The following is a 21,101-nucleotide window of genomic DNA, read 5'->3' on the forward strand; positions in this document are numbered from 1 at the left end:
CCGCCACACACGCAGGGCTGGGAATGGCCAAGTGGGGATTTAAACCCGGACACGCCTGCTGCATGGACGGACCTCCTGTGCAACTGGCTTGCCTGCTGATGGTCCCTGAAACGCCGTACAAATACAAGCCAAGGTCAGCTGTAGACAGGGTGGGGAGACGGTGTCTTCTCTCCCTGTCAGCCCTTGTTTCTCCCAGGGTGACGAAACAGGTCACTGCAGATTTGTTCTCCCTGGTGATCATATCTGGCATCTCTGGAGGGCTTTGTCCCCAGCCTTGTCACATAAAATGCCATGGGCAGGTGCCGTCACCCACACTGTGCAGCTGAGGGTGCTCGGCGCACGGCAGAGGTGGGATTCCAGGCTCAGGCTGTTAGCGTCTTGTTCTCCGGGCTCTCCCGTGGTGCCCACCAGCTGCACCGTATGGCCGCTTCTGCACCCTCCATGGAGGGCTCCGCTGCAGTGGCCCGTGGTGATCTCGTGCCCTTTACTCCCCCTAGTGGTGCTTCAAGGGTCACTGCGTCTGGAAGTCTCCCGAGCAGACTTACGGCCAGGACGGAGGCTGGAGCTCCTGGACCAAGTTTGGGTCCTGTTCACGGTCATGTGGGGGCGGGGTGCGATCCCGCAGCCGGAGCTGCGACAACCCCCCGTGAGTGTGCTTGGCTGGGGTGGGAAGGGCAGGGGCCCAGGGAGGAGGGCCTGGGGAGACAGGGTGTGGGAGAGTAGGGCTTCTGCTCAACCCACCTAAGGGTAGCAGGTGCATTTTAATGAATGCTGGTCCCACATTGCTGCAGGCACGGCACTCCTGCCTGTGTTTGCTAATAGCCCATTGGGTCTGACCCCTGTGAGTGTGTCCAAATTAGTGATTCTCAAGTTCTCATGTGTAGAAGCTTCCCCTGAGTGGTGGGGTGGGCCGCGATCCTTCCAGTTCCACAGCGCTCTGTGATGACCTCGGTCCTCCCTACCCCGCCAAATGTCAAATGTCTGTTTCTCCCTTCTCACCCTCTCTGTAACATCCCCTCCCCTACTCTGTAGTTTTGGAACTTCTGAGCCCCGAAGGCCCCTGCCCCTCTCCCAAGCTGATGCAGCTTGCTGAGGACAGCCTCATGCGCAGCGGGGTCTGGGGGAGGCTGCTGTGGGGGATCAGGTGGCCTCAGGACCCTCCCCAGGGAGAGGGCCTCACCCGACCCTCTGTGGCACCAGGTGGTGTGATCGCAGGGCTGCGGTGACTCCAGCATCCTCAGGGTTGGTCCTTCACATCCTGCTCTTGCCTCCAGGGCTGGGCAGCTCACTGCCTGCGGAAGCGTTGGCTTTTACAGATGTGAACCCGAAGGGACTGACTGCCCATGGCTTCCACCTGTTGGGGATACAGCACAGCTGGAGGGATGCACGGCCCTCTGGTACCCACCCTGACGAGCCCCTGTGCAATCACGACTGACAGTCATCCCCTGGATCAAAGCTACCATTTATTGAGCTTTGCAACAGTGACTCTTGCTTTTCTGAGGCTGAAATGATATGCTGGGTGTGCTCTTGGCAGATTCAGCACTTGGTAGATGACCGCTGCTGTTAAAATTGCTGCTGCAGCGTATGGAGCACTTCCTCTGTGCTAGGGGAGCAAGCACACGGGTGCCTAAGCCCATGTAATTTTCCAGGAAGTTCTGTGAGCAGGGTGCCAGCCTTTCGCACAGGGACACTTTGTATCCATGGCCTTAGCTAACAGAATCCTCTTCACTTATCTGAGAGGAGCTTACAGATTGCTTTAAAGTATCTTTTCTTATTCTTCACAGACACAATAGGAGGACTATAAAATTGTCCCTTGTTTTCAAGGGGGGAATTAAGACCCAGCAAAGCTGAGTGACTTGACCGAGCTTGCCTGGTCAGGACTTGGAAGCCAGCTCTTCTGATTGCAAAGGCAGCTTTCTTTTAGCACTGAGCTGATTACGACATTACGTGGCAGGGGACGTGGGCATGAGTGCAGGGGTCATTCGTGGAGCACCTGCTGCACCCTAGGCCCCGTGTGCAGCGGGCGAGGGAATGTGCAGAGCTGAGTAAGACTGATGAGGCTTCCAGCCAGCTGGAGAGGGTAGTCAGTCCCCGGTCTGTCTGTCTGTCTGTCTCTCTCCCACAGTGGCATCTATGCCTGAAGGCTGGAGCAGTCAGGGAGGAAGAGGGATCCCGAAGCTCTGCACTCAGCAGCCGCGCACTGCGGTCACTCTAGCTTAGGAGTTAGCAGAGCCCTTTGTGATGCTTCTGCTGCTCCCGGTGGTCGTGGGGAAGCCTGGCCCTCCCCAGCCTTCCCAGCCAGCAAGTTTCACCGGCTCTCTCTGTGCCTGCCCAGCCCAGCCTATGGAGGCCGCCCATGCTCTGGGCCCATGTTCGAGTACCAGGTCTGCAACAGCCAGGAGTGCCCAGGGCCCCACGAGGACTTCCGGGCCCAGCAGTGCGCCAAACGCAACTCCTACTACGTCCACCAGAATGCCAGGCACAGCTGGCTCCCCTACGAGCCTGATGATGGTGAGCAGACCCCGCTGCCTGTCTCCCCTCAACCTTCCACCCGCCCGGTCCTTGGATGTCTGCCACGGCCATGGGCTCTGCTCCCTGGCAGGGCCTCCAAGCCTTGAAGCCTACCATCTAGCTAGAGGGACAGTAGCGGTGCCAAAAGGGGCACTGTAGTCAGCTGGCTTGCAGGTCTATGCCCGGCATACCTCTGAGGCTACAGCCCCATCAAGGTCATCCCCGATGTGTCTACTTACAGGAGTTTTCTGGCAGGTGCCAGGAGAGTGACTTGGGGTGGAGTCCTTCCCCAAAGGTGCCACCGAGCCTGGCAGCGGTGTTGGCTGCTGGAGAAGCCAGGGAAGGGGGGACAAAGCGACAAAGTGTTTTCCAGTGTTCAAGTCCTCCCCTCGCCCACCAGCCTTTCCCCGGCCCCTCTATGGCCCCTCACTCCCTACCACACAGCCTGCAGCCCCAGACAGCTGCCCTGAGAACCACCTTTCCTCCCCCGAGTGAGGCGTGGCCCCAGGCCCCTGGGCTCCCTGCTCATGGTTGGAATCATCGGATCTTTATGTTGGAGGGGCCTTGGAAGCCTGCCAGTGCTGGGGAATGTCTTCCTCCCACTCCGGGGAGCTTGCTGCTCCCTTGACACCGTCGCCCGGCTCCATGGCTGCCGGACGCCTGCCTGCCCTGGTGCCCCAGTCAGAATCCGCTGGGTTCTAGAGAGGTGGCCCAGGTGCTGGCGGGAATGGGGCGAGGTGCTGGTGCGTCCGGGTGCTGCAGGCAGGAAGTCGCCAGGTGTCCTGGGAGCCCAGCAGGGTCCTTAGGTGTGGGCTGTGGCCAGGGCTTGCTCTGGAGCCTTCCAGCTCCGTTGAGAAACCAAGCCAGCAGCCACAGCGCGAGGCGGGGAGGAGCCCCGAGGCCCATGGGCAGCTGGACACCAGCTTCTCCCAGGACTTTCGGATAAATTCCAGGAAGTCAGCTAAGCCCCCGACCTCGCTTTTTCTGAGAAGCACAGCGAGTGTTTATGTGTCCTCTGGAGCCTCCTTCTTAGGACATCCACAGCCCAGAGAGGGAACTTTTTGTCGTCACACCATAAAGGACCTCTCCCCCACCCCGGCCCGCCCTACTCAGATGCACACACAGCTCACTGCTCTGCTCCGCCTGCTGCACCAGCCTGTGGTGCTCACACACGTTCACACATGTTCACACACTTGTGCCTGGGAAAGTTGCAGAGCTCAGAGCAGACTCCAGCCCACTGCTTGGGTGAGAATCTGGGCTGAACTGAACCTCTTCCCATGTGGCTGTGTGGCCTTGAGCAAGTCCCTTAGCCTCTCCAATCCTTGGTTCCCTCCTCTGCCATATGAGACCCTACCTCCTGCGGGTATTGAGAGGTTAATTGAGTTAATTCACGCAAAGTGTTCAAAATTGCACAGCAGAGTGTGTTAAGCGTTTCAGAAATATGTGGTGTGTAGTAAGCATTAACTGACAGCTTATTATTATTATTTTATTGCTTGATTTTAATCGATAACTGAAGAGCCATTTTTCTGATTATGGACTGTAAAATGGGGAGCTGAAGCTTAGATTGGTCAAGTCATTTGCCCAAGGTCATACAGCTGATCTGTAAGTGGACAGCAGGGATTTCATTTCTTTAAAATAATTTTTATTTGTGTTTATTTATTTGAAAGACAGGTAAAGAGAAAGAGAGATCTTTTATCCACTGGTTCATGTCCCCAAAGTTCCACAACAATCAGGGCTGGGCCAGGCTGCAGCTAGGAGCGCAGAACCCAGTCTGGATTGCCCATGTGAGAGGCAGGGTCGCCAGTACTTGTGCTGCGGCCTGCTGCCTCCCAGGGTGTGGTGCATCAGCAGGAAGCCAGAGCTGGAAGCGGAGCCAGGACTCCTGCATGAGATAGGGATGTCCACGTCTTAGCTGCTGCCCCGCCCCCAGACCTCTCCCAGAGGGCCCTGGTGCTGATGTCTTCCCCGGCCAGCCGCTTTCTCTGAGGCACCTGGGGCTCAGCATGGCCCGTCTCCCCACAGACTCCCAGAAGTGTGAGCTGATCTGCCAGTCAGAGGACACGGGGGACGTGGTGTTCATGAACCAGGTGGTGCACGATGGCACTCGCTGCAGCTACCGGGACCCGTACAGCGTCTGCGCTCGTGGCGAGTGTGTGGTAGGTGGCCCCACGGGCTGCCACCCACTGCGGGCCCCTCCTTCTCCCTGGGAAGATAAGCATCGCCTTCCACCCCCACCCCCACCCCACGCAGGTTTCAGACTCTCCAGGTCATGTGCCCAGTCTCCCTCTGAACGCTGCCCGGGGATGTGTGGCTGGGGTCTGCAGACTGGAAGGGAGCCAGGGGCTGCTGGCCTGGGGAGTAGTGGTGGGGGGTGGGGTGGGAGATGCCTCCTCTCTCTGACCTTACCTCTGGCTTCAGCCTGTCGGCTGTGACAAGGAAGTGGGGTCCATGAAAGCGGATGACAAGTGTGGAGTCTGTGGTGGCGACAACTCCCATTGCAGGACTGTGAAGGGGACGCTGGGCAAGGCCTCCAAGCAGGCAGGTGAGTGGGGCTGGGGCAGGGACCGCCCCCTCCCTCCTTGTGCACTGTGCCGCAGGGTGGGAGCAGGAGAGCTTCCGGAGCCGCTGGGGCTGGTGAGCGGGGAGCTGCACTAGGTCTCGCCAGCTCCCGGGCATGCTGCTGCCCAGTTGGGGGCCCAGCAGCTCCCAGGAGTGTCTTCCTGCTTGGCAGTGGGTTGTGCTGGGAGCTCAGCCATCTCTCTGGCCCCAGGGCTGTGCGTCAGACAGGCCTGCAGGCGTGGCCAAGGCTGCACTGTCCCTCTCTCCTTTCCCACCTTTCGCTTTTTAAACCTGTGGCACCCCCTTGTATGAACGTCTGGCATCTCTGAGTTCCTTGATTCCCCTTCCACCTCCAGTCTGCCCATACTTGCCGTGGAAAATGACCAGATACCAGCCCTTTACACTGTAGTGTGAGCTGGATCTGCTTCTTCTTTGGGACTGCTACAGCTTGGCCTTGCCTTTCATTTCTGGGGGGAAGGTTGGTGACTGTGAGCCAGGCTTGTTTCCAGGCCTTGGATTGGGAGAGCCCAGAACGGCCATGTAGGGGCTTCGTGACCTGTGTCATCTAAATCCCTCCTGTGGCTGAAGGTGTGAGACACAAGCGGGGAGGGGCAGTCAGAGGAGCAAAGAGGAGTGGAACAGGAGAGGTGAGAAGGCAGGAAGTTAGAGTGCCTCCCACTCCTGCAGTGGCCCCTTATGGGGTGCTTGAAGCCCCCAAGTGATCCTCCTTGCTCCCTGAGAATGCCCCACCGCCATTTTACAGATGAGGAAGCAGAGGTTCAGAGAGTTCCGGGATCTGATGGGATGTTCCTGGGTCCCAGTGGGAGATGTGGGTACCGGGCTGTGGGGCCACCAGCTCAGGGCGCCCACTGTGTTTCTGGGTCTCTCTTGTGGCAGCAGATCTCAAGCAAGTACAGATCCCAGCCGGCGCCAGGCACATCCTGATTGAGGGGCTGGAGAAGAACCCCCATGGCATCGGTGAGTGCCGGGGTGCTGCAAGGGGCAGCCGGGCCCCAGCTGTGCCCTCGGGTTTGGGGGAGAATTCTAGTGCCAGAAGAAGTTCAGAAGCTTGAATGTTGGGAAGAGGACCCCCTGCTCCTGTATTTCTAAGTGGATGTTGAATGGGTAACCCACTCCCTGGCTAGAAGAGTCCCCCTACCATCTCCGCCTCCCAGGGCATTTTTCTTCTCCCAGAGCAACCACTAGGAATACTTCCTTGGGTGTGTAGATGGCTTTCAAAGGAAAACCATTTTCAGAGTTTATCAATCAGCTCCCTAACAAGCATTTCTACCCCAAAACTTAGTGGCTCCAAACAAACATTATTCATGAGCTCACAGTTGTGTGTGTCATCAGCTTGGGCTGGGCTCAGCTGGGTGGTTCTTCTGCTCTGCCTGGATGGACTCAGGTAGATGCCATCAGCTGTGGGTCTGTTTAGTGCTGGTTAGTCTAGGATGGCCTCACTCACATCAGGTGGTTGATACCAGCTGCCACCTGAGGTTCTTAAGGGTGACAGACCCTGCCCCAACAGGGTACCCTGAGATTAGTCACACGGTGTTGGTCACTTGGTCCCCAGGAGTGGCAAGAGAGGGCAAGCCCCAGCATGCAAATGCTTTTCCAGTCTCTACTTGCAGTGTGTCTCCCAGTGTCCCATTGGACCCAGTCACATGGCCAAGTCCAGATTCAAGGGGTAGGAAAACAGATGACCTCCAGCTGGGAGAAGAGTCACGTGCAGGGATAGGAGGAATTCATAGTCATTTGTGCAGTCTACCACATAGGCTTTTAAATCGTTGTTATGAGACCCAGACACAGTCACTGAGATATCTACCCTTGCCAACAGTGAAGGCAAGGCTGAGTAACAATTAGAACCCCCAAGTAAATCACAGATGCAAATGAAGAGCAACATGTCAGGGGTGGTTTTGTGTGTTTTGTTTTTGCTGACACGGAATGGGCAAAGACATGAAAATGTCCAGAGAAGGCCAGTCTGCAGAGGCAGAGGAAGTAGACGCGCTGGGCCCCGGGCTGTGGGAGGAGGTGGGCAGGACTGCTGATGAGTACTGGGTTTCTGTTGTGGTGATGAACGTGTTCTGGTGACGGTTTAAGACACTAAAAACTCACGGAACTGCACCCTTCTCTGGGGTGCGCTGCGTGGCCTGTGGTTCTCTCAATTACCAAGCCATGCACAATGTTGGGAGCAGGATCCTGGCAGGCATGGGCAGCGGGCAGCAGGCAGCTTCTCACGTGTTAGGTGTGGCTACATTCTCCCCCAAGTGTCTGTGTTCAGACCCCGCAAGTGGGGGCAGGTGGGCTGCAACATCACCTCGACATATGACAGAGGCCGGCCCCACCAGCTTACGATGCCCGCCGGGCTGGGTGATTGAGGACGGCTTCCTGTACTGGGGGTGGCCTTGTGTGGAGCCATAGCTCTGGGCAGAAGAAGGGAAGCGAAGGCAGTGAGAGTAGGAGGAGTGAGTGCACGAGGGTTTGGGCAGGGCCAGTGTGTGGGTGGGGGTATGGGTGGGGGCAGTGCGCAGACCTGTCGGGGGAGGACCCAGTGGGGAGGGGTGGCAGGTAGATATCCTGACTAGATGTCTACCCGAGGGGCCCCACTGAAGGCCTTGACCGTCACACTCACTGAACCCTGGAGGGGAGCAGGAATCTCTGTGACCTTCTCCCTGCTACCCCCGGCCAGCGGTAAAGAGCCAGGTCACGGGAAACTTCATCCTCAACCCCAAGGGCAAGACGGCCCCGAGCCGGACCTTCATCGCGCTGGGCCTGGAGTGGGAGCACTCGGTGGAAGACGCCAAGGAAAGCCTCAAAACCAGCGGGCCCCTGCCCGAAGCCATCGCCGTGCTGGTGCGTCCCACTGTGGGTGGTGGCCTCTGCCACCCTCCCACTCCTGCCCCCCCCCATGCCTCACTCAGTGTGTCCACAATGGGTTGACACAGGCCTGGTGCAGAGCGCCCACCCCTAGGTCCTCAGGAGCCTGGTAAGGCCTGGCTTTTGCTCTTCCCTTGTGCTTAAAAGCTGCTGAGGGAGCAGGGGTGGCTCCTGGCTGGCAACCCCCAGGGGCCACACGCAGGGAGTCTGTGCTCCTTCATAGGGGGTTGGAGATGGGTGTGGGGCAGGGCTGGCTCCCCAGTTATCCTGCCACCAGCCAGCATTGGTGGGCATCATGGCAGGGTCCACGACGGGTCCAGGAGTGGCTTCTTCAGGTTCTTTTATTTTATTTTATTTTTTTATTTTATTTTTTGACAGGCAGAGTGGACAGTGAGAGAGAGAGACAGAGAGAAAGGTCTTCCTTTTGCCGTTGGTTCACCCTCCAATGGCCGCCGCGGCCAGCGCGCTGTGGCCGGCGCACCGCGCTGATCCGATGGCAGGAGCCAGGAGCCAGGTGCTTTTCCTGGTCTCCCATGGGGTGCAGGGCCCAAGCACCTGGGCCATCCTCCACTGCACTCTCTGGCCACAGCAGAGAGCTGGCCTGGAAGAGGGGCAACCGGAACAGAATCCGGCGCCCCAACCGGGACTAGAACCCGGTGTGCCAGCGCCGCTAGGCAGAGGATTAGCCTAGTGCACCGCGGCGCCGGCCCTTCAGGTTCTTAATGCAGCTGACTCCCTGGTGCTGTCTCCTGAGAGGAGGTGGGGCCACCATCCTGGATGGGAACCGTCTCCAGCCAGGCCTTGTAGGGCAAGGATTGTTAACTCAGCAGCCCAGACAGGCCCTGAGGTGCTGTGTCCACCTGCCCTCAGTTCCAGCTGGTGGCAGCACGGCCTGGGGCAGACTTTGTTCCCAGTGCCACCCTCACCCATTGGGCGGGATCTGTGGAATGAGCTCTCTGGCCGATCACTGTCAGCGTACTTATTAATCTAATACAACATGTGTCGCCCTCTTGTCTGTGGCCTGCTGATTTTCAGCAAGGGTATCAAGGCCATTCAAGGGGAAAACAAACAAAGGTGCTGGGACAACTGGAGATCTAAGGGCAGGAGAATGAAGGTGGCTCTCCATCCCCCCAGGACTTCAGACAGAAATAGGAACTCACACTAGTTCAAAGGCCTAAATCTCAGGGCGAAGGCCACAGGTGTCCTGGAAGAAAACAGAGGGATGAGTCTTTGTGACCTTAGATTCTGAGTTATGGCACCAAAAGCATAAGAAACAGGGAAAAAAAACTGAACCTCATCAAAATTGAAAGTGTGCATCCAAGGGCATCATCAAGGAAGTGAGCAGACCACCCACAGAGTGGGAGAAATACTGCAAATTGCGTCCGGTGAGGGCCTCGTGTCCAGACTCTGCCTGCTGACCACCTTCTCGAGTTGGGTGGTGCGGGTGCGGGTGCGTGGATGCACACGGCGCTGCCCGCGTCAGAGCCCGGGTCTGTGAGTGGGAAGCCCTTCCCTGGCGCACAGGCTGCTGTGGGCTCTGGAGTGGGCATGCACCCTGCAGGTGCTGAGCCACAGGCCCATCAGTCTGATGCCCCCAGGCCACGCCTGGCGCCCCTGCCCGCCGCCTCCTAGTGTTGCCTGCTCTGCGCCAACCTCACACCCCTCTTTCTCATGCTGGCCTTGCTCACATTTTCATTCCCTCATCTGCTCTCAGGTGCTACCCGCCGCGGAGGGCGGCCCCCGCAGCAGCCTGGCCTACAAGTACGTCATTCATGAGGACCTGCTGCCCCTGATAGGGAACAATAATGTGCTCCTGGAGGAGACGCACTCCTACGAGTGGGCGCTCAAGAGCTGGTCCGCCTGCTCCAAGACCTGTGGAGGAGGTACTGGCTCTCCTGGCAGCACCCCAGGGGCTCTGGGAAGGAGAGGAGGGTGGGGGCTGGTGTTGTCTCCATTCAGTGTGTGCCTGCTCCTGCCTCGGTGTCCCCATGATTTCTGATGTGTGGAAGAGCATCCTGGGCAGGGTCTTTGGGATGGGGCTCAGGGCTAAGGAGGCTGCTTGAGCAGTGTCCGGGCCGGGCAGCTGCCCTCTGAGAGCTCCCTGGATGTGGGAGAAGCAGCCGCCCAGGCCACTTCCATGTCAGGTTATCAGGGCTGAGAAAGGAAGGTGCTCAGGGACTGTGCAGAGGTGGAGAGAAGAGGGTGAGGTTTGTCTTCCAGGCTCTGCAGTGGGTGCTGTCCTGAGGCCTTGGCCCAGGCAGGGGGATGGGGGGGGGCGGTGCTGGCCACACCAGGCCCACCACAGCCTGTCCGCCCCACAGGTATCCAGTTCACCAAGTACGGCTGCCGCCGCAGACAGGACCACCACATGGTGCAGCAACACCTGTGCGACCACAGGAAGAGGCCCAAGCCCATCCGCCGGGGCTGCAACCTGCGGCCCTGCTCCCAGCCCACGTGAGTCCTCCCAGCCCAGTGAGTGCTCCCAGCCCATGTGAGTGCTCCCAGCCCATGTGAGTGCTCCCTGCTCACGTGAGTGCTCCCAGCCCAGTGAGTGCTCCCTGCTTGCGTGAGTGCTCCCATCCCACATGCGCACTCCCAGCCCACTTGAGTGCTCCCAGCCCACATGCGCACTCCCAGCCCACTTGAGTGCTCCCAGCCCACATGAGCACTCCCAGCCCACTTGAGTGCTCCCAGCCCACATGAGCACTCCCAGACCACGTGAGCGCTCCCAGCCCACATGAGCACTCCCAGACCACGTGAGCGCTCCCAGCCCACGTGAGTGCTCCAGCGTGAGACAGCGCCAGCTGCCTGGCCTGTCCGTTCTCCCTGGGGCCTCTGGAGCAGTAGCTTCCACTTCCAGGAGAAGGACGTCGCTTCTGCTGCGTGCATCTCCAGCCGTTCCTTCTCAGACGGGGAGGCTGAGGGCCAGTGTGGAGACCTCCCCTCAGTGACCCAGCAGGGCCTGTGGAGCTGAAGTGCACTTCAGTGCTTCCTGGCTCCGGTTCCCAGAGGCGCCTCCCCTCTGCCTGGCCATCAGGAGTCCAGGGACTCGGCCATGATCTAGTAGCCCCTGAGTGGGCCTCCCTGGCCGGAGGACACAGGCACTTTCAAGCACAAGGTCGTGTTCTTGGGGTTACGTGTAGGAGGGGAGAGAGCTGTGATGGAAGGAGGTTCACGGTCAGGTCTCTGAGCCATCGCAGAACAGCCCCGTGGTGTCCACAAGCCCCTCCCAGCTTCCCTGGTCCCCCAGGCAGGGTTGAGGGTGGAACCCCAGAGGGCCTCTGTCCTCCTGCTTCCCCTGGGGTCCTCACTGGTTGAACCTCGGTGCTGGCGGGGCCTCCCTGACTAAGAGCAGCTCCTCCCCTTGCAGACAGGGGAGCCCCAGGGCCAGATGTGGTCCGGGCCAGGGCGAGAGCCTGCTGCGGCCTCGCTGTGCCCAGCCCCTGTCCTGCGTAGGACAGCAGCATCATCGCAGCCCCCTCGGCTTCCCTTCTGTCTGTTCCTTTGCTGTCACCCAGCCTGCTTTCTGCACAACTGTTTGATCATGGAAGACACAGGGTTGGTTCTGCCTGAGATCCTGGCAGGTCATTCTCACCCTGGCTTGGGATTATGTCCTGATTTTTAAATGAAGAGGTTGACTTAGCTGGAAACTCGGCTCATTCAAAGATGTCCCCGGGAGCCTAGGGGGATGAGGAGCTGGGGCTGCCCCACCCCATTCCCATCAGAGTGGTTCTGCTCTGGGCTGACCCCAGATGAGCAGTGCATCACGGTGCTGCTGCAGGGCGCTCTGTGGCCGCCCACGGAGACTGAGTGCCATGGCCCTGTGGGTGATCACAGTGATCGCGATGGTCGTGGGAGCCCACAGGAGAAGTGCTGAATACCAAAGCCGGGCTTTGATCTCTTGTGTGCGAGGCTGAATCCAGCACCCAGGGCAGTGCCTCTGTGTGGTAGGCCCTCAGCTATGTAAGGAGCGTGCAAACACCCCCAGTATGAAGGTGGGGTAGCTGAGGCTGCGAGGCACTGAGAGCCCACCCACGGTCACTCTGGGAGCCAGGACGTAGAACGCTTTGCACTTGCTTTCGGATGAGGGGCAGCTGGGGAGAACAGTGACTCCCCAAGTGAGGCCCATAGCCAGGCAAAGCCCACTCTGACTGCAGCCTGCAGCTCTTCTGGGGGTGGGAGGCGGCCCTGGGAGGAAGTATCCCCTCCATCCCACCTCCCCTTCTGTTCATTTCCAGGTGGGTGACAGAGGCATGGGGCGCCTGCAGCCGGAGCTGCGGGAAGCTGGGGGTGCAGACTCGGGGGGTGCAGTGCCTGCTGGTGGTCTCCAACAGCACCCGCAAGGCCATGCCCGCCAAAGCCTGCCCCGGCGAGCGGCCTGAGGCCCGGCGGCCCTGCCTGCGTGTGCCCTGCCCTGCCCAGTGGCGGACAGGAGCCTGGTCTCAGGTGAGTTGTCCTCCGGAGGTGGGAGGGGTTGGGGAGCAGCTGGGGCTGTGGGGGGTGGGGGTGGGGGAACGGTCTGAGAAATTCAGTGGCACTCCCTGAGGGCACAGAGCTTCCTGCTCCGTTTTTTCTCAGAACGAAGTCAGAGCTCCCGTGGCTCTGTGCTGTGTCCCTGAAGCTTCACCCAGCGCTAGGAGGGTGTGTTAATGTCCCATGTCCCAGGGGAGGAAGCTCAAGCACATTTGTGCGTTCAAGAATACTTGCTGAGCGCCAGCTACATGGCGAGGCTTTGTCCTAGAAGTGCGAGGCAGCTCTGTCCTCCGCGAGCTCCCAGCCCAGCAAGGGAGACCTAACAGAAAAGCAACCAATCGCAGACGCTGCTCCAGATTATGGGGAGTAATCAGGGTCATGTGATCAAGGCGGGGCTTAGTCAAGGGGGAGGGCTTCTCAGAGGAGGTGTCTGAAGCTGAGACCTGCGGGGTGAGCTGGTCTCGCAGCTGGCTGGAACAGTGTCACAGCATTTCAGAAACCAAATGGACAGTGGCCTGGGAGTTTAATGAAGGGGCAGGGGCTGCAGGGCAGCGTTGCAAGGATGGACGGGGAGCCAGCACTGCAGGGCTGTGTGAGGAGTTTGTGTTAACTTGAAGAGCAGCGGAAGGCTTTCATTGGCTTCAGAAACCCCTGTGGCAGCTCTGCAGAAGCCCCCTCTGCTGGGGGCTGGAGTAGGAAAGGGGGTGGGTGGTGAGGCCGTGGAGCCCTGCAGGTGCACGGCTTAGGCCCCAGAGACTGCCGCAGGGAAGCCTTCCTGGGTCTTGGGTTTCTCTTGAACACCTGCCTGACGTGAACCCTGAAGACACCATGCTAAGTGGAAGAAGCCAGACAAGTGGTGCAGGAGTTCACAGATGTGAGGCCCCTCCGCAAGTCAGGGACATAAAATAAAACAGTGGTGGCCAGGGGCCGGCAGGGAGGGAGGCAGGAGGGTGTTGGTGTCTAATGGCATTGCAGTTCCAGTTTGGGAAGAAGAAAAAGTTGTGGAGATGGGTGGTGGTGGTGGTCACTATGGAGACGGATGGCAGCGGTCGCTATGGAGACAGATGGTGGCGATGGTTGCTATGGAGATGGGCGGTGGTAGTGGTTGCTATGGAGACAGGTGGTGGTGATAGTTGTACAGTAATGTGACTGTACTTAATCCCACCAACTTACATTTTCTTATGTGATTATGATGAACCTTGTGAGGGAGATTTTATCCTGATTTTTAAAACCTCATTTGCTCAAGGAAGCAAGCACAGCCATGCCGGTTGTCGTAGCAACCACCAGGCACTAGCCTAGGTGTCCCTCTGCAGGGGATTGGAAAAGGATACCACAGTGTGACCTGCTGCCCTCTAGAAGCTGAGAACCCTGAACCACGGTGTCAGGCAGTGTGCCGAGGTTGGGTTGTTAACGTGCTGGCCATGTCTGAACAGGCCTTCGTGGGCAGCCCTCCGTGCTTTCTGTGTGTTTGGAATATCACACAGTGATGGCAGCTTTCAAAGACCCCAAATGCCCATGCAGCGCCTGCAGGTTTTAGACGCTTCTCTGTAATCTGTAGCTTCGTCTGTTCTGATACAGACAGATTGCTGAGCCTCAAAGGAATGAAACAAATGAGGCGAGGCTTGGTGGAAACTGTTGGCCCCCGTGAGACTGGAAAAGGCACCCAAAGCCAGTCGCCACTGCCACTGCTGCTGGCGGCGGGCTGACTGGTTTCTCCGGGCTGTGTGGCCCTGGCCCTCAGTCTGGCTTGGGCTGTCGGGAGAGGAGCTCTGCGGGGTCTTCCCCATGCAGGCTGTGAACAGGGCCTACACACGGGGCAGCCCAGGGGACAGTGTGTGTGGTGGCACCCACACCTTCCCCTCTCGGGGAAGGAGATGCTTGTGGACAGGGCCTGTGGGCTGGTGTGGGGTCGCTGAGTCACAAGATCCTTGGGTGTCAAAACTAGAAGGGCCCCCAAGACCCTGTCCCCAGCTGTCTGGTCTCCAGAATTAGAAACCGAGCAGCAACGCGGTGACGTGACAACACAGCCTACTGCATCCTGTCCGGGTGTCATCGAGGAAAGGGACCTGCCCTGGTCACACCATGCAGTGCGTGACAATGGGGGCCTGTGGCCTGAGCCCCGAGGCACCCGAGAACACGGGCACAGAGCGGACCCGTGGGTGCAGGGAGAGTAGCTCGAATGGGGCTCAGGAGGACCCTCTCAAGCCAACGCGTGGAGCTGCGGCTCTTTGCTGCCGTGTTTGGCTCCAGGTGTGGGGTCCTGGTGGGGCTACTCAGGGCTGCTGCGTGTCCCTCTGGTGCAGAGAAGATGGGGCTCCCTCCTTTGTGTGCTGTCTGTCCTCGCGTGGGCTGGGCCGTGAGCTCACCGGCCCGTCCTCTGTCCCTCCCTCCACCTGCCCCGCCCCCGGCAGTGCTCCGTCACCTGCGGAGAAGGCATCCAGCAGCGGCAGGTGGTGTGCCGGAGCAGCGCCAACAGTCTCGGGCAGTGCGAGGCGGTCAAGCCGGACACCGTGCAGATCTGCAGCCTGCCCCGCTGTGGAGGTGAGCAGGTGGGGCGACGGGAGCCCGCCCCCCAACACCCAGCCCAGTCTTGCCTCCCGGCCCCTTAGACATCCCAGAGAAAACCAGCCCGAGGTGTCCTCAGGGGACTGGTGCGGGCATGCCAGTCCTTTGTACGAATGGTGTGGTCTTGTGTTTGCGAACAACCTGCACGTGCCTTCCTGTCTGCTTCACATCATCCCTAGGCCCCGCGGAGCCCCTAACGTTGCAGATGCTGTGTGAGCACCTGTCGCTCTGTGTAGTGTTGGGACAAAGGACAAACAAGTTCACAGCCACAGCTGTCTTCATCACACAGCTGGCTTCTTCCGCGGCTGCATGGACCTTGGAGGCCAAGGGCCAGTCGGGCTAGAGCTGCCTCTCCCCACTTGCAGGGACTCTCCCGAACGCCACAGTGAAGGCTGATACCCGGGAGCCTGTGACCATAGAAGAGCCGTGGGTGCCGCCCTCTGGGCCCCGACCTCCCACGGACAAAATACTGGCAGGTGCGTACCTCCCCGCTCCCCAAGTGGGCGGAGCAGCAGGGCAGACCCAGCTCGCACCTGTCTGTGTGGGCTCAGCCTCCCCGAGCCTCAGAGTCCTCGGAGGGGCAGGGAAGGAGGGCCCATGCTGGGCTGGTCCGCGGCCCCGTGCCTGCAGCTCTGAAGCACTGCCAGCATGCCGCCCGCACTCACTGGGTGGCTGAGTCTGACCTGAACCCACGGGCAATCATTTCCTTGTTTAATCTGGAGATACCGCCCTGTTTGGTGACAATGTGACACCCCGGATGCCCCCTGTGAGTGCGCTGTCATAGCAATGCAGAGCGTGAATTCTCTGGCCCCTGGAGCTCGGAATTCTGAGCCGTAGCTCACTCTGCGATTCTTGGATAAGCAGGGGTGTGCTCCAAGGCGGCCCAGGCTGTGGGGAGGGCGGCAGGGTCCCTGCTGCGTGAGAGCCGGCACTCCCAGCTCTCCGCTTGCCCAGCCTTGGATGAAGACTTCTGAGCACCTGCTAGGTGCCAGGCTCTGTGCGGGCCCCCTTCCCAGGCCCTGCCTCTGCTTCCCTCTCCCACCCTCCTGAGGTCTGGGAAGGTGAGCAATGGAAAGACGAGAGCCTGACCCCTGGTGGGGAGGCCATCGGCTGTGTGACCTGCTGCAATCGCTGTGCCTCTCTGAGCTTTGTGACCTCATCTGTAGAACTACAGGGTCCCATGGCCCTCTGACCTCGCTGCTTCCCTGCTGCCTGCCCAGCCTCAGGCCGGCCAGTTGCTGGGTCTGCCTCCTCTGCCTCCCACAAGGAAAGGAAGGTGGTTCTGGACCCAGAATTCTGGCGCCCTCTAGGGGCCATGGCCTTCCGATCTCTGATCTGTTCTAAACCAGCAACCTACACACTTCCCTCCTCCCTCCCTCCCTCCTTCTCAACACTTCAGGGAAAGCAGAGCTCTACCTTTCTTTCAGTCTGGAAAGAGCAACCTGGACTTCGCACAGAAGCATTTGTAGGTGATGTTAGCATGGCGAGTCCTTCTCTGTGCCAGGCACTGTATGAACGCTAACTTACGATTCATCGGCAAGCGTCAGCATTAGCCTGGTGTTTCTTCAGTGACTTGTCCAAGACCTTTTTTTAGTGGGAGGGCCTGGCCTCGAGCCCAACCCTGCAAGTCTTGATCGCAAGTCTTGTGTGGAGGGCATACTGCTGCCCGCGTGTGCTGACCGGGGGCAGGCATCTCACCTGCTTCTCACACACGCGGGCGTCCACTCTGGGTGGAGTGGGTCAGGTCCTTCCGATCGATTGGGAGAGGCGAGGCCTGCGGCAGCCCCATGTGCAGACCATGCTCCAGGCTGCCTGGGCTCTGGGCCAAGGGTGGGCACTGGCCATTTGTGAAGCTCCCTTGGGATCCCAGGGTGCAGCTGCGTGTGAGGATGCACTGCGTAGGGCCGTGGTTCTCACCTTTCCTCTGTGCACAAATTACCTGGAGGGTATGGTTGAAATGCAGTGCTGCCCCAACTTCTGCCTCTGCACGGCCCGAGAGGGTGCATTTCCCAGGAAACCTCTGGGTGGTGCTGATGCCCGGTTTTGAGGCTCCCAGGTTGGGAACTGCTGCTCCTGAGGCCCCGCCCTTCTTCTGCCCGGCTTGAGGGGGGAGTGCTTTCTGGTGAGCCCAGCAAGGGTGAGAGGGAGGCGTGGCTGCTGACAGGCCTTTTGCTGTGTGCAACAGAGCCCTGCGTGGGGGACCGGTCCATCTTCTGCCAGATGCAAGTGCTTGATCGCTACTGCTCCATCCCCGGCTACCACCGCCTATGCTGTGCCTCCTGCACCAAGAAGGCCTCAGCCCGTGACCCCAGCCCAGACCCCAGCCCGGCTTCACCACCCTCCTCCTCCACTCCTGGCGGCCCCTCCCCAGGTGCTGCGGTGCCCACCGGAGGACCGGTGGGAGCAGATGACCATCAGCACAGTCCATCCACAGAGCCCCCAGGACCTCTGGATGCGAGCTCTGCAGTCACCCAACATCGCCCTGCTTCCCCGAAACTGAGCCCTGGAGAATTTGGGGACCTTTTCTCTACCACTCCCCAGGCACTGCCTTGGGGCTGGACCCGGGCACCTGTGCCAGCCTCTGAGGTTACAGGACAGCCCTGGGAGGACCCGACACATGGAGGCACCAGCCTTCCTACCACCTCCCCAGTGACATGAGCCCAGCCTGGCCTGGCCTGCCAGTCACGTTTACATGCTGTGCCCCTCGGCACCCCCAGCGCCCCAGCTCAGGGGACATGCAATGGGGCGGGCCAAGCACAGACTTCCTTCTAAGTTATTTCCTTCTTGTTCTCCTGTGGGGCCGTGACACTCTTTGCTGGTGACAGGGGTGGGAGCGAGAGGATGATCAGGGAAAGCTCCAACCCGAGATACCTCAGAAGTGGCCCAGCAGGGGCTGGGCCTCCCGGGGCCCGTGTGTCCCTCCGGCCTGCACCGAGGGCCAGCTGCTGCCCCCCCACCCAGAGCCTGGTCCAGGCAAGTCTGAAACCCACACTGGGAGCCGTCTGGGCTGCCTGCTTCTCCAGAACTCGTGGGGATCCCAGTGGATGCCCCAGAAAGGCAAAGCAGGGGCGGGGGTTCAGGGAGGCTGTACACAGAGCAGGCTGAGGGTGGGGGCAGGGGGCCTTCCCTGCTGCCAGGCTGGTGTGGGTAGGAGGCCAAGGGCTCCTTGCAGCTCCACAAGCTGAGGCCGGGAGTGGAGTCTGGGAGCACCCGTGGCCGCATCCTGCCCTACAGACGTCGCCTCTCATTCTTCTGGTGACTCCAGGTTACAGGCTGGCCTCCCAGCCGAGGAGGCTCAGGACCCCCTGGACCCCAAGTGCTCATTGTCTGTGGGGTTCTACGCTGGTGCTTGGCCCCTGGCAGGACCAGGAAGGGAACTTCGGTCATCACTCTGGGTGGCGAAAGGGACTGGACACAGAGGAGATGGGAGGTCTCAGGCTGGACCCCTTGGAAGATGCTCCCTGCCAGACGCAGCCTCCGCCGGAGTCCGGGCCTACTCCTGCCTGGCCTGAGTGGGGCCCAGGTGTGTGGTGCTCTGAGGGGCGGGGCAAGTGCTGGCTCCAACTCTGGAGCCAGGCCTGGGGATGACAAGGGTCACCAGGGCTGAGGGCCCAAGGCAGATGCCAGTGTCTGCCCCAGGGCCAGGTGGGGAGGTCACACTGACCCACGGGGCTCAGGGCCTCTGCCTGGCTCAGCCTCCCTCTGTGTCACCTGTGAGGGGCAAGCAGCAGCCTTAGACCCTCTAGCTCTCAGGGTGCCTCCTAGGGCTTCACTCTCAGGGTGTGCACTCAGAGAGGGGCCCGGGGAGGCTTGTTGGTGCTTCTTTCCCAGGGCAGCGGCTGTTCTGAGCCAGCTGGAGGAAGAGGAGCGGCAGGCCCCTGGCCTGCATCCCCTTGGAGCCCGAGGGTGCCGCGGCCTCCTCGGGTGCTGTCTTCCCCATTGCCCTGCCCCTACCCAGGATGCCGGGGTGCGTGCTTCTGCCTGTGGGCGCGGGCCTGGCCCACCTGCAGGTGGGAACTCTTGTGCCTTGGACATCCAGACCTGTAAACGTGTATTTATTAACCTTGCCCTTGGTGTGTTGTTTTGAACCCAAAAGGTTGTGCTGTGTTTTCCTTTCTCTTTCTTTTGGACGAAGAGGACCATGAAGTGCTAAGGGCCTGGGCTGCATTGTCACAAGATGGCTGGGGGAGGGGCAGGACATGGTTGGCGTCCATGGAGCCTTGACCCTCAGCCTCCCTGGCTCGGCCCCACTGGCCCTGGGAGGTCCTCTGAGCAACAAGTCAGGGCCGCGGGACAGGAACAGAGCTGGGGCCCAGGATCCCTTTCAGGCTGCACCATAGAGGGGCTGTGGGGTCCTGGGCCAGGCACCAGCAGGACTTGGTCCAGAGGGTGGAGGTGCTGGGAGGTCACTTTGGGGCCCGCTGAGAGAAGAGCGCTCTGGTGTTGAGAGCTGTTCAGATGGGGGTTTCCTGAGAAGGCGGTGCAGGCTCCCTACCTGGGGGAACCCAAGCAGCACCTGGATGCCAGGTAGGACATGGTGGGGTGGGAGGTGGAATGGGTGCAGTGAGTCTCATTGGCCATGCTGTGCAATTTTAAACCTGCTGCACCCCTGTCAGATGTCACTGCACCCTGTTTGCGTGTGTGCATCATCAGTGGACCCCCGAGAGCACAGAGACACCCCCAGGCTGGAGTGCTCGCCCTTCCCTCCCCACTCCTGGTGCCTCCCAGGACTGCACGTGCCAGCCCAGGGCCCTCCCAGCCCCCTGCCACGCAGATCTTCCTGCAGACGCCAGTCCCTCCAGAGCTAGCTAGCTCTGGGCAAGCAGCTGCCATTGGCCTAGGAGTGCGAGTACTGCGAAGGGTCACACCTCAGGGGGAGGGCCCTAGAGTGATGCTAGCACAGCACCCCCCCCCCCCGCCCCGCCCCGCAGTGGGCTCAGGATCTTTCAGCCAGGGACCTGAATGAGTGTGACCTGCACGGAGGGGATCACGGGCCCTGGGTGTGTTTCCACTTGGCTCAGGCAGCTCTTGCTGTGGAGGGGTGTAGTGCAGAATAGGCCCTCCCCGCCAAGAGCCCTACCACCCCGCCTCTAACAGCAGTCCTGTGCATTGCATGGGACAGGGATCACACGTGGAAATCCATGTTGATGCACCCCTTCCCGTGCCATAACAGACATTGCCAATCCATCACCGCACCCATTCTCCACTGAGCCCAGATTCCCCTAAGAATCTGTGGTGCTCTTTCCATGGTCCTGTGCATGGTGGCTGCTGATCATTGCTCCCACTGGGATGGCCATTTAAAATGTTCTGATATTGGAGACCTTTCTCAGCATCTGGGGCGTCAGCACAGCGTCTGGAAGCAGGCCTGCAGGGCTTGGATCAAAGACCAGGGATAGGGAAACCAACCTCAAGGAGCCTCTCCACAGGCCAGCCTCAGGGCAGAGCCGAGACACCTCCAAGGAGCCTTGGGCTCTAAGGTTCTGGGGGTCCCAGAGTCCACCTGCTCATCTGAAAAGTGGGGGTGAAAGCATTGGCCTGCCTCACCTGTGAGAACACTTTGAATTCAGTGTGCCCAGGAAACACGAGGTGTTGTAGTGACCAGAGCGCCTCCCAGGAGGGACACCTGTCACTGGGTTATTCCTGGAGTGTGTGAGGCTTAACAGACCCAGGCCTGTTGGGGGACAGATGAGCTGTGGGCCACGCAACAGAGTCCCCAGACCTCAGCCTGTGAGCTCCTCCCCTTCTCCAGTCTCCCTCCGGGTCTCCTACTCCTGCCACCCGAGGCTGCCTGACTCTGAGTTTGGGCTTGGGAGGCCCAGCCTTGTCTGTGGTCCTGGTTACCTGTGTTGCCCAGGGTGCAGGGCATTGCAAGAGAACAGTGCTGCATTGCAGCAACCAGCCAAAGCCCTGTGGCCTACAGAGTCGTGCTTTGTAGCTCATCAGAGCGGAGGTTGCAAAGTAAGCAGAGGAATCGCATTCCAAAGAGTGAGCTTAGGAGAGAAGGGACGCATGTGGGAGGAGGGGGCCGTCATACAAACAGATAAGAGAATGCAACTGAAATGTTACGAGTGTCTAAAGCAGCAAGTGGCACCTGTGTCCCACGTCAGAGTGCCTGG

At 59.9% G+C, this 21,101-nt stretch overlaps 1 protein-coding gene across 6 annotated transcripts in view; it reads left to right on the top strand.

The window, feature by feature from the left end:
- The window catches only part of ADAMTS14 (ADAM metallopeptidase with thrombospondin type 1 motif 14), an 83,551-nt gene extending 64,499 nt beyond the window's left edge, over window positions 1-19,052 (top strand). For 3 of the 6 annotated variants that reach the window (XM_051823819.2, XM_051823814.2, XM_051823817.2), the window contains exons 11-22: window positions 498-646; window positions 2,336-2,511; window positions 4,534-4,667; window positions 4,930-5,053; window positions 5,968-6,048; window positions 7,760-7,923; window positions 9,662-9,830; window positions 10,269-10,401; window positions 12,186-12,393; window positions 14,832-14,961; window positions 15,351-15,461; window positions 17,168-19,052. In XM_051823819.2, coding sequence (XP_051679779.1) covers window positions 498-646; window positions 2,336-2,511; window positions 4,534-4,667; window positions 4,930-5,053; window positions 5,968-6,048; window positions 7,760-7,923; window positions 9,662-9,830; window positions 10,269-10,401; window positions 12,186-12,393; window positions 14,832-14,961; window positions 15,351-15,461; window positions 17,168-17,643 — 2,055 coding nt within the window. In that variant the 3' untranslated portion in view covers window positions 17,644-19,052. The remainder of the gene's footprint in view (window positions 1-497; window positions 647-2,335; window positions 2,512-4,533; window positions 4,668-4,929; window positions 5,054-5,967; window positions 6,049-7,759; window positions 7,924-9,661; window positions 9,831-10,268; window positions 10,402-12,185; window positions 12,394-14,831; window positions 14,962-15,350; window positions 15,462-17,167) is intronic. The other 3 variants (XM_051823815.2, XM_051823818.2, XM_051823816.2) reach the window with 2 other exon arrangements.
- Window positions 19,053-21,101: the final 2,049 nt, after the last annotated feature.

This window comes from Oryctolagus cuniculus, chromosome 15 (genome assembly GCF_964237555.1).
Source record: "Oryctolagus cuniculus chromosome 15, mOryCun1.1, whole genome shotgun sequence".
In the NCBI taxonomy this organism is placed as follows: domain Eukaryota; kingdom Metazoa; phylum Chordata; class Mammalia; order Lagomorpha; family Leporidae; genus Oryctolagus; species Oryctolagus cuniculus.